Source organism: Bombina bombina, chromosome 4 (assembly GCF_027579735.1).
Source record: "Bombina bombina isolate aBomBom1 chromosome 4, aBomBom1.pri, whole genome shotgun sequence".
Lineage (NCBI taxonomy): Eukaryota > Metazoa > Chordata > Amphibia > Anura > Bombinatoridae > Bombina > Bombina bombina.
In genome coordinates, this window is record NC_069502.1 from 225,952,604 (window position 1) to 225,969,324 (window position 16,721).

Consider the following 16,721-nt stretch of genomic DNA (forward strand, 5'->3'; position numbering starts at 1 on the left):
TAAGTTGTTAGCTTTTTGTAGCAATGTCTCTTGATATATTGTATACATGCAAAGTTAGCTGTACTTGCAATAGTTCGGTGTGGATTTAATATTTTTTTTTGTGTATAGCACAATTATCACCAATATCGAAAACCTGGACCACGCTCCTGCGTGTATGGGTTTTATTCCTCTCTAACTTTGCATGTATACAATATATCAAGAGACATTGCTACAAAAAGCTAACAACTTAATCAGCCTAAGATAACATTATATTGGACTGTGAAACAGACATTGTCTCTTTCTGGTACAAAGTAGCAGTATTAAGTCGACGACTAAAAGCCGAAACTGCTAAATGTTTTAAAAATCTATGCTCTTGCCGCTAAACAATATCTGATTCAAGGTGGAATTTAAAGATAAATGTAGTATCCTACAAAGGTGGAATTATTTAGAAAATATATTAGAGCGCTCTTTTTTATACATTGTTTTTTATACATTGTCTCATTTTTAACCCTAAAGGGAGACGTCCCATGGTCAATTTTTCTTATAATTTTTATAAATGTTTTAAATAAATGTATTTCTGTTAAATTGTTTATCAGTCTCCAGACTATCTTATTTAGAATTCAGCGCTCCCAAACTATTATCTATTTTGTTATTTGCTTATTATCAAACGGTAATCATAGGGAAGATTACCTGTAAGGGAGCCTTAAAGGGACAGTCAAGTCCAAAAAAAACTTTTATTTTTCAAATAGGGCATGCAATTTTAAACAACTTTCCAATTTACTTTTATCAACAATTTTGCTTTGTTCTCTTGGTATTCTTAGTTGAAAGCTAGACCTAGGAAGGCTCATATGATAATTTCTAAGCCCTTGAAGACCTCCTCTAATCACATGCTTTGTATTTGCTTTTCACAGCAGGGGAGAGCTAGTTCAGGTAAACCCTATAGATAACATTGTGAGCATGCCCGTGGATTGTGGCAGACACTGCACTAATTGGCTAAAATGTAAGTCAATAGATAATAACTAAAAGTCATGTGATTAGGGGTGGTCAGAAGATGCTTAGATACAAGATAGTCACAGCAGTAAAAAGTGTATTAATATAACCGTGTTGGTTATGCAAAACTGGGGAATGGGTAATAAAGGGATTATCTATCTTTTTAAACAACAAAAATTCTGGTGTTGACTGTCCCTTTAAGATAAAATACTTGGCGCTGTTCTTTATATATCTATTTTTACAATATAGAATAAGACACCTAATATAGATAAGGTTTCTTTAAAAGTTAACCCCGACTATTATAAATAGCTCTAGAAAAAACATTTTGGAAGAAATTTACATCCACACTAATGGATTAATTTTGTGATGTAAAATAAAACCAAAACTTGAGCAAAAAAATAAATAAAAATAAAAGGTCTTATCTTTATTATTATAATCATCATCATATATTTATAAAATACATTATATTCTGCAGTGCTATAATATTAGGTGTATCTTACAGAGTGAAAAAGTAAAAGGCAAATAGCACAGACAACAAAGAGGTAAAGGCCCTGCCTATAAATTACCATCTTATTGGTAATGGATGCATTTTAGGTTTGAATAGAAGCATTTTTGCAATATACATCTATTAGCAAAAATGCTTCTAATAAAAGTTATGGCTGTGTCAAAAGTGTATTTAAGTATGCACCGTGCACCAGCATATTAAACACAGCACTTGCTCAGAGAGCATAAGGTGCTTGTACCATCTAGTCATGACTCAATTTGTTAATTGTTGACACCCTACAAGCCCCACTTGTGCTCTGAGCAGCTGCAGTATTTAAAATGCTGGTTCACTGAGAATATCTAGCTATGCTTCACATGCACGTGCAGAGAAACATGTTAACACTAAACCAGTGATAACTTTTTCTAGAAGCATTTTTGTCAATACATGTATGTTGTAAATATGTTTCAATTCAAAGATGTAATTCATCTATGTGTATTTATATTTTGACCGGATTGACCCTTTAAGTATTCTTCTTTTACACAAGGTGATCAATAGCTTATATTGGGCTCATGTGCTTACATACTAAAGAAGTACACAAGGACAATGGAGAAGTAAGAGAACTGAGGCAAGAAAGTAAAAGAAACAGGTTAATGTGTCTTTAGAGAAGCATACCATGGGGCCAATTTAACAAGCTCCGTATGGAGCTGTATGCAGCTGTTTCTGCGCGAGCCTTCAGGTTCACCGGAAACAGGAGTTAAGAAGCAGCGGTCTTAAGACCGCTGCTCCTTAACTCGCCCGCTGCCTCTGAGGCTGCGGACAGCAATCAGCCCGATCAGATACGATTGGGTTGATTGATACCCCTTGCTAGCGGGCGATTGGCCGCGAATCTGCAGGGGGCGGTATTGCACAAGCATTGCGTATGATGTCGGCATGTGCGGAGGACATGATAATTCGACCCCCATGTCTCTGGGCAAAATTAATCATGATTGCAGGCAGACAGGTTTGAAAGTAGTGAACATGTCCAGATGGAATACTGCATCACATGGCGAAATTTTTGCACAAGAGGTTTCTTGTACAATGCTGCTTCCTGCTCCTGGGCAACCAACTTGGCAAAAGTAGAGCATGTAATTTACCCAAACAAGCCAGTGTCTGTGAGGTGGTGGAGAGGAAAATTAAGCAGTTTCTGCTTCTTAAATTTGTGGCTGCAGTCTCGCTCATACAAGCCCGCTTCCCATAGCCTCAAAAGCTGCAAAAGCAGCTTCATAAATGTACCCCTCTGAATCAGAAACTCATCACCATCATTACCTGTCCATGGCCTACATCACTCATTACAGGCCACTCCCCCACCTAATGTCTCCAACTACCACTTAGATTGCGAGTTCTCTAGGGAGCAGGACCATCCCGTCTGGATTGTACTTTTAGTATAAAATTTTCATAGTTTTCTTGGTAACCATTGTTGAAAAGCTGGTAGGAAGGCTCATAAGCGTGTAAGTATTTGGAGCTCTATGTGGCAGTAGTTTTGCAAGAATATTTTAACAATGTTAAGAATGTACAAGAGTGTTTGCTGCCATTTAGTGTTTAAGACACATGCAAACTGCCTGCCTAGGTATGCTCTTCAAACAATACAATGAGAATTAAGCACATTCAGTAATATAATCATGAAAGAAAAATGTTGGATTCTATTGGGGCCGATTTATAAATGTCTGGCGGACATGATACGCTGTAGCATATCATGTCTGCCAGCCATCACTAAATGCCGACAGCATACTCTGTCGGCATTTAGTATTGCACAAGCAGTTCTTGTGAATTGCTTGTGCAATGCCACCCCTGCAGATTCGCAGCCAATTGGCCGCGAGCAGGGGGTGTCAATCAACCCTATCGTATTCAATCGGCTTGATTGCTGTCCACCACTCAGATGCAGTGGATTCAGTTAAGGAGCAGCTGTCTTAAGAAAAAGGGGGAAACAGAAACAGGGGGAGCAGGGGCCATTTGGCCCTTGATAATTCAACCCCTATAACGCTTTAACCCCTTAATGACAGACTTCATTCAGGGTACAACATCTGTTGTTAAGTCCCTTAAGGACAGGTGTCGTACTCTATACAATGACAGTGCCCTGGACTGTTAAAGGGCAAGCCATGCAGACAGGAGTAAGACAACACTATTTCTACAGGCCTGTCTAGTGAGGCATTGCAGACATAACATTTTGGTAGCCACTCTAGGCTAACAGTTGTCTCTGTGATTGCATGCCTGTCATTGGAGTGCCTCCATTACATGAGATATACTCTTCGATCAGTGTGTATCTCATGCTGTTGCTGGATGCCTGCATGTGATGCTATCCAGCAACAGTACAGTAACAGTCAAATATAAAATGTTACTGTGCATGCAATCACTGTGACAGTCAGTCACTGTAATTGTATACTAAATGGATCCTAGACACTGGCATGATGCGATGCATGATGTCATCAGGCTCACTAGGCTATCACTGGATGCCTCATGACTAAGGCAGTCCATTAATACCCAATCAAATGCCCCATAATCATGTGATCAATAAGTTCAGTTTCTTACACGATCAAAAGGCATATGGAAACTTTAGGTAATCCTGAAATGAGACCCAAAACCACAACAGAACTAGTCAGCTTTCCAGACAACCACTTCAACATCTTAAAGGGAAATGAAACCCACATTTTTTTCTTTCATGATTCAGATAAAGCATAAACTTTTAAGCAACTTACTTTCTAATTTACTCCTATTATCAATTTGTCATCATTTTCTTGTTATCTTTATTTTTTTTTTTTATTTAAAAGTTTTTTTATTGAGACAAAAATAAAACAACAACATTTCGGTGATGAGATAATTGAATAAACAAAGAAGATATTGACAATATATAATGGAGTCATTTCCACTTTACAGCGAATGTATATTCCAGTAGTGTAGTGTCTAAGTTCTATATCTTTTTGACAACTTGGTGTAAGGACAATGATCTGGGTAGTAAATCAGAACAGTCTCAGTTTCTTTTTAAGAGGGGTATTTGTGTAATGAACAGTCAGAATGGGTAGTTATCTCAGTGATATATATGTAAGTATTTAAGTATAAGCTTTGAGCGCATGTAATCTGCAAAAAGGTAGTAATGGAATAGTATGTGATCTGGGGGGGGAGAGAAGGGTGGGAAGAGGGAAGGGAGAGAAAAAAAAAAAAAAGGGGGAGAAGAAGAGGGGGAAGCAAACGGTGTAAGGAGAAACATAGGAGGGTAGGTGTATTTGTTATCTTTATTTTAAAAAGCAGGAATGTAAGCTTAGGAGCTGGCCCATTTCTGGTTCAGAAACTGGGAAGCGCTTGCTTATTGGTGGCTACATTTAGCCATTTAAAGGGGCTTTGAAATTTAAAAATGATAAAATAAGCATAAGAAATATAATAAATAAGAGTAAAGCTTACCTCACTTACCTCAACAAGTACTTCAATTCATTCCAAACTAGCCAGATTACATAAAACCCTCTCCTACACTTAGCAGCATAATCCTGCTGCCTGTTTTAATGATGATTTGCATTAAGTGACAGTAAAGGATCAGTATAGCAGGAGGTGGCTTGCTGTGGGAGTGGCTTGCTGTGCATGATAAAACGACACACCAGTACTGGGTGTCCAGAGGACCAGGTAAGTAAACGTACACAGGGCTAAAAATAAGGATATGAATGGACCTTGAATCTGCTACAAAGGCAGTAATAGGCATGCACTTGACATGTCTCCTGAGTGCTGTTTGTCTTACCTTATTTACTAAGGCAGATTAGGGGGCAAATATAAATAAAACACATATTATTATTATTATTATTATTATTTGTAGAGCAGCAACAGATACTGCAGCGCTAAAAAACATGGATCTAATATGCAAGGTAACAATCATGGGAGACAAAGAGAATGAGAGCCCTGCCAGGAGTTTCACTGTAGTAAATCATCTCTCATGAAGGTGATCTACAAAGCAGCTAGGCTCCTAGGCTTACATGCTAAGGGGGTTCAAGTGGATAACTGAAATAGGAGAGGGACTGATATAGGAAAATGTTAGTGTATATTATATGCATCCCTGAACAGTAGAGTTTTTAAGGAGTGCTTGACTGTTTGTAAACTAGAAGAGAGTTTTGTGGAGCGAAACAGAGAGATCCACAAAATAGAGGCCAAAATTGAGGAGAAGAGAAGAAGGTCATGAGCAGAGCGAAGAGGATGGGAGGGAGAGTATCTGGAGACTAGGTTGAAGATATAGGGGCATATTTATCAAGCTCCGTATGGAGCTTGATACCCTGTGTTTCCGCTAAAGACCGCTGCTCCATAACCTGTCCACCTGCTTTGAGGCGGTGGAAAGACATCGCCATGCTATTGGCCGCAAATCTGCAGGGGGCGGCATTGCACCAGCAGTTCACAAGAACTACTGGTGCAATGATATATGCTGAGAGCGTATGCTGTCGGCATTTATCGATGTGCAGCGGACATGATCCGCAATATCGCACAATGATAATTCAGCCCCATTGGGTGGACCAGTGTTATTAAGAGTTTTTAAAGAGTCAGGATTTTGTGTTTTATTTTGGAGGTTAGAGGAAGCCAGTGAAGGGACTGGCAGAGAGGTGCAGCAGGTGAGGAGCAACATGTAAGGAACATGTAAGGAAGATTAGCCTGGCAGAGGCATTTATTATGGATTTTTAATAAAGATAGATTGCAGCTAGGGAGGCTGGAGAGGATGGAGTTGCAATAGTCAAGGCAGGAAATGATGAGAGAGTGGATTAAAGTCTTAGTTGTGTCTTGTGCGAGGAAGTGGAGAATTTTGGAGATGATTTAAGGTGAAGGCGGCAGGAATTGGCAAAAGACTGGATATATGGAGTGAAAGAGAGATGTGAGTCAAGTGTGACCCCAAGACATCGTGAATGTGGGGTTGGGGTAATCATGTTATTATCCACAGTTAGAAAAAGTTGAGGGTAGGGATTGCGAAAGAAGGGGGAAAATAAGGAGCTCCGTTTTTTGAGAGATTTAGCTTAAAGTAGTGAGAAGACATCCAGGATGAAATATTAGAAAGACAGTTAGTGACACGAGATAGTAAGGGAGGGAATAGGTCTGGTGCAGAGATGTAGATTTGGGTATCATCAGCATACAAATGGTATTGAAACCCATGGGACTGTATTAAGGAACCTAAGGATGATGTATAAATTGAGAAGAGAAGGGTACCAAGGACAGAGCCTTGTGGTACCCCAACAGAAAGTGGTAAAGGGGCAGAGGATGTGCCAGAGAAGGTTACACTAAAGCTCCGGTTAAAAATATAAGAAGAGAGCCACAAGAGGACAGTGTCACAGATGCTTAAGGATTGGAGGGTTTGGAGCAAGAGAGTGTGGTCAACAAGTAGTCTCTGTGCTGCATTTAGGAGTGTCAGGTTTCTGATTTGCACGTAATACACTGTAGCTTTTCTGGGGCAGTGGAAGAGCTATAATATTATACACAAATTACAGGTAAACCAGGAAAATTAAATAATGAATGTGAACTGCAAAAGTCTTTTTCACTATGCCTCATTAAATGTTTTATAGGGAATTTAAGTTTAACATCACTTTAAAGGGACATTCTAGCAGTAAAGCTATGTCACATAATTTTCGCCAACTTTGTAATACACGTTATTGTTATTGTTTCATCAGAGACAGAAACCATTTGCATGTCCTCTGCTAGACTCACACATACACTGTTACTGATTAATGCATAAATGTGCACTTGATTAAATATGCAGAAAAGTTTTTTCTTTATTCAGATAGAGCATATAGTTTTAAATAACTTTCTAATTTACTTCTATAGTCTTTGTTCTATTGGTATCTTTTGTTGAAAAACAGGGAGTGTTCACGTGTCTAAAGCACTATGTGGCAGCAGTTTTGCAGAAATCTTATCCAATAGCAGGAGTACTAGATGGCACTATTTCCTGGCATGTGCTCCAGACACCTACATAGGTGCCTCTTCAACAAAAAATACCATGGAAAAAAGCAAATTTGATAATAGATAAACATTGGAAACTTTTTTACTATTGTATTCTCTGTCTGAATCACAAAATAAAATGTTTGGGTTTAATGTGCCTTCAAAATGTTATCTCCTCCCATAATGCACTTAACATCATTTATTGCAACGTGAGGTTTCAGTTGTAGAAACTAATGTGGATCTGTTACTAATTTACAGTTGGAAAAACATCGCTCATCACAAGGTTTATGTATGACAGTTTCGACCACACGTACCAGGTAAGAATATATATCTTACACTGAGCATAAAAACTTTATTCTTAGGTTCCAAAGCCCTGGTCACTCCCCCATACCAGCAACCGACTAAAGGACCAGTAAATAAAGTAGATTTGCATAATCAACAGATGCATGAGAAAAAGGCAATACAATAGCGCTTAGTGGTCGATTTATCACGACCTGAATGGGGCTGTATACACCCTGTTTCCACGTGAGCCTTCAGGCTCGCCGGAAACAGGAGTTAAGAAGCAGCGGCCTTAAGAGCTGGTGATTTAAAAAGTGTAAATATAAAAAGACTGTGTTCATTTTGTTAATGGAAGCAAATTGGAAAGTTGTTTAAAATTGCTACTCTATCTGAATCATGAAAGTTTAATTTTGACTTGAGTGTCCCTTTAAGTTTCCATTCAATTAATTGAATGGTTATAACCCTCTTCTTTTACCTTCTCACTCTAGGCTACAATTGGAATAGACTTTCTCTCAAAAACAATGTATCTAGAAGATCGGACGGTGAGTTTTTATTTTTGTTGTTATTGATGATAAAACCAATGGAGGGTTTAGAAAGTGGTCATTCTTCATATAAGGTCATGATTCTTTATTGTGATGCTATGGCTCTTTCCTTTGATGTCATATTTCTTAATTGTGATATCAGGGTTCTTCCAAGTCATTTTATGATAATATTTAGGTGTGACATTAATACAATGAGGACCATTTATCAAGCTCCGAACGGAACTTGAAGGGCTGTGTTTCTGGTGAGTCTTCAGACTCGCCAGAAACAGCAGTTATGAAGCAGCGGTCTGAAGACCGCTGCTCCATAACCCTGTCCGCCTGCTCTGATGAGGCGGACAGGAATCGCCACAATTCAACCCGATCGAATATGATCGGGTTTATTGACACCTCCCTGCTGGCGGCCCATTGGCTGCGAGTCTGCAGGGGGCGGCGTTGCACCAGCAGCTCTTGTGAGCTGCTGGTGCAATGCTGAATATGGAGAGTGTATTGCGGAGAGTATATGGCGGATCAGGTCCGACAGACATTTGATAATTCGGCCTCAGTGTGTCCTCTTTTATGTTAAAATAATTTTTATTGAGATAACATTTTCCAACAATACATCTGTATCATACAATAATTTACAGAGTCATTTTTCCAGACTTGGACATACAAAACTCAGTACATGTTGCTTTCAAGTTTTTACAAGCCTGTTACTGGTATCTTATATGTATGTTAAGTTTTTGAAACTGATGTCTCCCGTCTGCTATGTTTTGTTTGAAAGAAAAAAAAAAAAAACAGATCATCTAGTATATATCTCATTTTTGTATGCTAAGAAAAATTAAAATTAATCGAACAAAAACTAACTGAACAAATAAACTTGGCATTTGGTCTTTCAAGGTCTATTAATCAAATATCCATATAATCTCTTGTGGTTAGTTCTTCTAGTGTGTCACTCTCTTGTCAACTTCTCCGTATTTGTGGCATCCAAGTGAAGCAGGCTAAGTCTGATGCATGATCCAGTAGAACCAGATTTTGTGAAATGTGTCAGTCGTGCCCAGTATCGTTGCTGCTGTTTCATGTAAGGAGTATGTCATTTTAAATCTTTCTAATATTTCATGCCATGTCGGTACCCCTTCCTTCCAGTGTCTAGCAATACTAACCCTCGTGACCGTGCATAGTGTTCTAATGAGAGTATTAATATGTTTATTAAAATTTGGTAAGGGAGCATTTAACAATCCCTGAGGCATGGTTAACAGTATTTGCTCTTCTAAAAGAGAGCTTAAATGGGCTGATAGTTTGGTCCAGATATGTGCAACTCCAGGGCATTCCCACCACATATGTATATAGGTTCCGATTGTGCTACATCCCCTGTAGCAGTTCCTATTCCCCCCCTCTGTGTAGTGGGATGTTCTAAGTGGTGTTAAGTACCATCTGAATATGACTTTGAGGCTATTCTCCCGTAAATCAGCACTAATTAGGCCTCTGTAAGAGGAGTGAAACAAGTCCTGCCACTCTCCCAATTCCATAGTTGTGTTTGTGTCTGCTTCCCATTTAAGCATAATGGGTGTTTTGGCCTTCTCCCTCGAAGCCTGTAATGTTAAATATAGCTGTGAGATTGATTGTTTAGGTCTTATTTGAGCGCTGCAGAGCCTCTCGAGTGTTGTGCTGGGTTGTTTGCTAATGTTTGGTATGAATCTATTCAGGGCAGACATGATTTGCAGATATAAATACCACTTGAGGGGATAGGGTATTAATTTGTCTTGTGTCTGATTGAAGGTCAATGGTTTGCCATTTATTATTAGGTCTCCTACCCTATAGAGACCCTTATTTTCCCATTTGTCTAGTTGTTTTCGGTATTCAGTCGGGATAAGATATTTAATTGGCATTTTGGAGGAGAATTCTGGCATCCCACCCTTCTTGAATGCTACTGTCTTCCAGAGGTTGAGTGAGAGTGTGGTGATGGGGGAGCAATGTTTAATTTGGTGTTTATGTTGCGGTCTGTCCCAGATCAGGTCGTCTGGTGAATCCAGGTTCCCTATCTCTGATTCTAGTGTTTTCCACACTACATCCCCCAGTGGGGAACTCAATAAAGTAATTTGGGCTAATCTGGCTGCTTCATAATAGTCCAGTAGGTTAGGTACTCCCACACCCCCCAACTGTCTATGTCTCGTCAGTGTTGCGTGAGGAATTCTCGTCTGTCTCTTGCCATTTATAAAAAAGTTGATCTCTGACTGTAGGATTTTGAGATCAGTCTTTTGAATTGGGACAGGTAGGGTTCGGAACAGGTATAATATCCTAGGTAGGAAGTTCATTTTAATGGCAGATATTCTGCCGTACCAAGAAAAATTTAGCAATCTCCATTTAGCGATATCTGCCCGCAACTCTTTATACAGGGGGAGATAATTTATTTTATACAGGTCAGTATGTTGTGTTGATAGTTTGACTCCCAAATATTTTATATGTGATTTCACCCAAGAGAATGAAAAGTTTAATTCAATCAACTTTTTCGTGTGGGCTGGTAAAGCTATGGCCATTGCCTCACTTTTCTCCATGTTTATCTTGTAGCCTGATACCTGGGAGAACCTCTGTAGGATATCATATAGACCTGTAAGGGATGTCAGGGGTTTAGTCAATGTCAGTATGACGTCATCTGCAAATAGAGAAATCTTATAGTCTGTGTCTTTAATTTTAAGTCCGGTTATTTCGGGGGAATGTCTAATATTAGCTGCTAGCGGTTCCATGCATAAGGCAAATAATAGGGGGGAGAGTGGGCAGCCCTGTCTCGTCCCGTTTCTTATGTCTATGGTTTTGGAGTGGTGTCCCATGGCCCTTACCGTGGCCGTAGGAGTAGAGTATATACTATGTAAGGCGTCTATAAAGGGTCCCCTGAATCCCATTCTACCCAGGACTGTAAACATATATGTCCAGTCTATTCTATCGAACGCCTTCTCTGCGTCCAGAGATAGGACCAGAGAAGGCGTTCTTGTTTGGTCAAGTTGGGTTATCGCCGTAATTATTCGTCTGACATTGTCGGGGGCTTCTCTTCCCGTCACAAACCCCACCTGATCTGGGTGCACTATACTTGGTAAAACATGTTTTAATCTGTTTGCTAAAATTTTAGTAAAGATCTTTAGATCCTGGTTTATGAGAGAGATGGGCCTATAACTACTACAATGTTGTGGGCTTTTACCTGGTTTTGGTATTACGACTATCCTAGCTCCCAGTAACTCGTGTGGGATCTCATACCCCTGCATGATATAGTTCGAGAATTTAACTAAATGTGGTGTCAGGGAAGATTTAAATAGTTTATAGTATTCTCCAGGCAGTCCGTCAGGGCCTGGAGCTTTACCCGGTTTTAAGTCTTTGATGGCCCTTAGTACTTCTTCTGTCGTTATGTCATGGTTCAAACTGTCCCTGTCTTTTTCTGAAATAGAGGGTAGTTGCGCTTCATTCAGTAAGTTTGTTAGTATGGATTTAGTGGTCGGAGATTGGGCTACATGGGTTCCCCCATAGAGAGTGCTATAGTATTGGGCAAAGCAGTTTACAATTTCTTGAGGGTGAGTGGTTGTTGTGCCATCAGGTGTTTGGATATGTGCTATGGAAGCTATTCTCATACGTTCGCGGATCCTATTTGCTAGATATTTATCTGGCTTATTGGCATAGATATAATAGTTTGTCTTAAGTCGGAAGGCTGCTTTTACTGCTTGGTCATGTAGGATACCTGCCAGCTCTGTTCGTTTGCTTTGAAGCTGTGTCAGTACAATTTGAGATTGTGTGAGCTTGTGTTGCTTTTCTAATGTTTCTATCTCTTTCTGTAAAGCCAGTCTTTGAGAATTGTATTTTTTGAGGAGAGTCGATTTTTCCTTTATAAGCAAACCCCTTAAGTGAGTCTTATGTGCTGCCCATGTCATGATAGGATTAGTCGTTGTCCCCGTGTTAATGTCCCAATATTCTAACATATTGCGTGTAATTGTACTAAGAACCATGGGGTCTTTCAAACAAATTGGGTCATATGTCCATGATCTCGTCCTGTTTGGTACTTGGATATTGCCCAGTGTGAGTTGTACTATTGAATGATCTGACCATACACAAGAGTGGATGGCAGAGCTTATTAGTATGGGTTGTAAAAATTGGCTGATAAATATGTAATCCAGTTTACTATATGTTTTGTGCGCTGCTGAAAAAAAGGTGGTGTCGTTTGTGTGGCCATATAGTGTCTTCCAGGAATCTAGCAGTAGCCCTGTGTTTAAATAGTCTTGTATCACTTTAATCTTCTTGTATTGTTTAGTCTGCTTATTTGTGGGTGTGGAGTTTTGTTTTTTAGTTTGCAATGTTAGATCTACATTGAAATCACCCGCTAGGATGGTTCTGGTGTGAGACCACCCCGTCAGAAGATGTGTAATTTGTCTAAAAAAGGTATCTTGTTTATCATTGGGTGCGTAGACATTGCAGAGTAAGATGTCAGAGCCCTGAATCTGGCCTTTTACAATCAGATATCTACCCTCCCTATCTTCAATTGTTTCTTGGTGTATAAAGGGTAAGGAGGAGTGTATTAGTATGGATACCCCACGTTTTTTAGAATTTGAAGTGGAATGAAAGTGTTGCCGATAATCTTTAGTCCAGTATCTAGGTATCTGAGACTTTACAAAATGTGTTTCTTGAAGAAAGATCACATTTGCTTTCAAGGATCTGAATTGTGTGATCGCTGTCCTACGCTTAATGTCAGAGTTTAGCCCCTTAACATTATGTGAAATTAAATTAATGGTCCAAGGATCCATCTGTCCTAATGCTTGAATGAGTGCTATGATGTAGGAAGTTGTCTGTGAGTAGTATGTAAGTCAGGAGGAGAACACTATAATCTTTTGATGTGTGTATGTATAGGGGTGCGTTACAGAAGAATATATTACCCTTCACCTTGGATCTTCCTTTCACTTTCCTGGGTGCCTCAAATGGAGTCGAGTAGACACAATTAAGTAATGACCAAATGCATGTAACAATGATGTAGCATGAGCAAGCCCATGCTAAATCGGGAACAATAACTATGGAAAAAAGAACAAAACAATAATAACAACAAACCTCATTAACTTTTATGTGTACATTGTACACTACTTCTATCAGCATAAGTTAATTGCACAGTGGGTAAATGTGCAACGTTAAGCTGTACGTATCATAACAAAGAAAACATAATTTTTATAAGAGTGCTTGTATTAGCTTTCAACTATTGCTAATCTGACCAGTAGGCACAGGGTCAGTTTTAGATCTTATTGGCGAGGGCTTGCCTCTGCTACCGTTGTGGTAGTGAATTGTCCGGGTTCCATGCCCTAACTTATCTATTATGTCTTTCTCTGAGAGGCCAGAGTCCGTCAGGTAGGGCATGGTGTTTTGACATTGAAAGGGGTGTTCACCTATAAGGGCGAACTATTAGGTGTAAGAATTTCTCCGATAAGAGATTCCCCTGATTTTGAACAGTCCTTGTAGCCTTTGACTAAGGCTCTTTTCCTATTGTATGAAACCTATATCATGAGTCTCTCAGGTTTTTTGCTTCTTTTTCGCCACCTTGGTCCATCTGTCTCTGGTAGAAAGTGCCAGTTGTGAAGGTCGCTGATCTATTTCCTGTTCTTGCGGTGTTGGCAGGTCTGGGCATTCAAGTTTCAGTGCTTTGCAAATATGTGGTATCTCTTCCAGATTTTTAAGTGATAGTGTCTTTCCTTCATGCAGAATATTAAGAGAAAATGGAAATCCCCATCTGTAGGGTATTTGGTTCTTACGTAACAGTTGTGTGAGGGGGCGCATAGTGCTGCGTCTTTGGAGTGTTCTTAGACATAAGTCCTGAAAAAACTGAATTATTGAGCCTTTAAATTTGAAAGTGGGGTTTTTCCTGGATGCTGCTATTATTTCCTCTTTATCACGGAAGCGTAGCATCTTGATTATAATATCTCTTGGCGGATCTCCTTTTTTGGGTTTTGCTCTCAGCGCCCTGTGCGCTCTTTCCATTTCAAATTTACCCTCTTCTTTGGTGTCTGTAATGGCTTGAAAGAGTTGTAGAAGAAACTCAGGCAGCTCTGGTGTCAGTATTGTCTCAGGAACCCCTTTTAATCGTATATTGCATCTGCGGCTCCTGTTTTCCAGGTCCTCCATTTTATCCTTAATGTCTGCTAATTCTTGTTGTTGAGAGGACATATTTTGAGAGAGAATATGTATATCTTCCGTTGTAGTTTCTTCCTTTTCCTCTAGAGATTCAACTCTGGTACCTAAGTCTAAGATTTCTTGTTTCATTTCTGTGAAACTGTTTGTGACTGTGGTCTGTAGTGAATCCATCTTCTCCCACATCTTGGTGAAAACACTATTAATATCATGCTTAGACATTAGGTTCTGAAGATCTGCTTTTGTTACTGGAGTTAAGTCCATTTTATTAGATTGGGAGTCAGTGTCCGAGTCTATTTCTTCCTCTAGCAGCAATGTGTCTGTTTCTTGGCCCTTCTCTCCTCTGGAGGACCTAAAGAAAGGGTGCTGTGTTGACTGTTTTGTTCCAGTCCCTGGTTTATTTTGTTTTCTGGCAGACATTTTAAATCTTTATACTATGAGGGTTATTCAAACTTTGTCTTTGTCTGTTTTGTCTCTTGCTTTGCAGGCATATACAAAGAAAAAACTATATAAAGTATGTTTTACAGCAGACAGAAAGTTAGTGTGTGTTCTAGACTTATATCAGTGAATGGTTATAGTGCCTTTTTTACCGCCTTAGATTTCCTGTATTCTGCTATACACTGCTATTTAGACTTTCTTGGGATATCTGTCGTAATATGGGGCTTTTGATACAAACTTTCTTCCCACTTTTCAGCTTTTAGAACTTTAATACTGCCATCATAGCGGTTTTATTCCTTCATGGTGTGTCAAAATTAGTAGCTGCAAGAAGCTCTCAGTCTCTTAAACCGTGTATAAGATAAGATATGTAAGGTATCTGCAGTTATCCATTATATTGAGTATCTTTGTAGGTATGTTCATTATACTTCAATTTACCCCATATTCAGTGTGGTTCTTAGCCCCAGCCTGGATTCTGTGGTAGTTGCCTTATAGTGTCAGTCACTGCTTCAGCGCCAGAGTGTAAAGATGGCGGATCTCCATGCCGCGCAGTTCCTCCTTCCTCCTCCCCGGGAGCCCGATAAATAGTGAGTATATGGCGGGTTAAGTATAAAGTGCTTACCCGGTCTGGGGATTGAAGCGGTGGGTCTCTGTAGGAGTGCTGTTTTTCTTGTCTCCGGTGTTATGTTGGTTTATCAGCCTTTTTCATCGCTCCCCTCACATGCTGCAAATTTGTCTGCTTGAGGCCATATAGAGTTGCGCTGTCCTGTTGAGCGCCAGTCGTCAATGTCTGCCCCTACTCCTTCGATCCCCTATGTCTCAAAGGGGTCTCCTTCTGTTTTTAGTTGAAATAGATATCGTGCATGCTGTATTTCACTCTTAGTTTTCTCAGCTTGCACGGAGCTCAAAGATTAAGCAGCCATCAGCTTGCTCCTCCAGGCTCCGCCCCAGTGTGTCCTCTTTTAACCTTGTGATTATGATGAGTTGAGTGTCCAGTCTGTCATATTGCAATTGCACAGGCATCTATACTCTCTCTTACTGGGGATACTTGGCAGGTGCACCCAGGACTTCAGGAACATTTTGGAAATGTGTCTGTCCTTGAAGCTGGAATATGTGTCTGTTTGTGTAATTTGACTTCACTAGAATTATATGCATTTGCTTTACAAGTGAAGATGTTTATTTAAAATATTTATTCATTACACATTAGAGAAACTGAAAATGAGCTTTTGTTAATTTTCTAAGAAAGGAAATGTAAAATATAGTAAAATACATGACTTATATGTAAGGACATGGCATAACTCACTATTCTATCTAATATAAATGTAATTGCATTGTGATTTTAAAAACTCTTCCATACATGATGAAACGCAATTTAAAAAAAAAATTGTATTGTGTTCATGGATTTGGTAATTTATAACCTTCATCATTAGGAGACAACTGGAATGCGGGGATGCCGGTGACTGCCACGTCCATGTGTGGTAATGTCACCAAGCACTAGTGACCTAGAAGTTAAATGGCAGCTCCATAGGACTTAAGGGAGCTGGATGAGGGTAAGTATTTAAACCCCTCAATCTCAGCTCCACTAAGTCCTAGAAACCCCCAAGACCCACCATTTGAAAGGCAATTGCTGCCAGTGTGTCAGGATGTCATCATAGATGTAGGAGTAAAGACATCCGCACTCAAGGTAACATTCACAGAAGTAACCTTACTTCTGTGAATGTAACCTTGATAAAGGTCCAGGTTGAGGACTGAAACGTTGGGCTATATACACCATGGAGGTGGCACAATAAAGCATTGGAGTTGATCTGCAGTACTGGGCGCAAGGTATTTTAAGGTATCTGTTTCCTTTATTTTTTGAGACTCGGCACTGGCTATTTATTTACTTAAAGGAAGTGGGTTTATTGATCTCTCTCTCGCTCTCTCTCGTAATTTTAAGACACTTTTTAGTTCACTTCGTTCTC

The 16,721-nt window shown here is 39.6% G+C and overlaps 1 protein-coding gene across 1 annotated transcript in view; it reads left to right on the plus strand.

Moving 5' to 3' along the window:
* The window catches only part of RAB6B (RAB6B, member RAS oncogene family), a 166,828-nt gene that overhangs the window by 12,609 nt on the left and 137,498 nt on the right, over window positions 1–16,721 (plus strand). Inside the window, exons 2-3 of the mRNA XM_053709797.1 lie at window positions 7,640–7,698; window positions 8,149–8,202. Of these exons, the coding sequence (XP_053565772.1) occupies window positions 7,640–7,698; window positions 8,149–8,202 (113 nt within the window). The remainder of the gene's footprint in view (window positions 1–7,639; window positions 7,699–8,148; window positions 8,203–16,721) is intronic.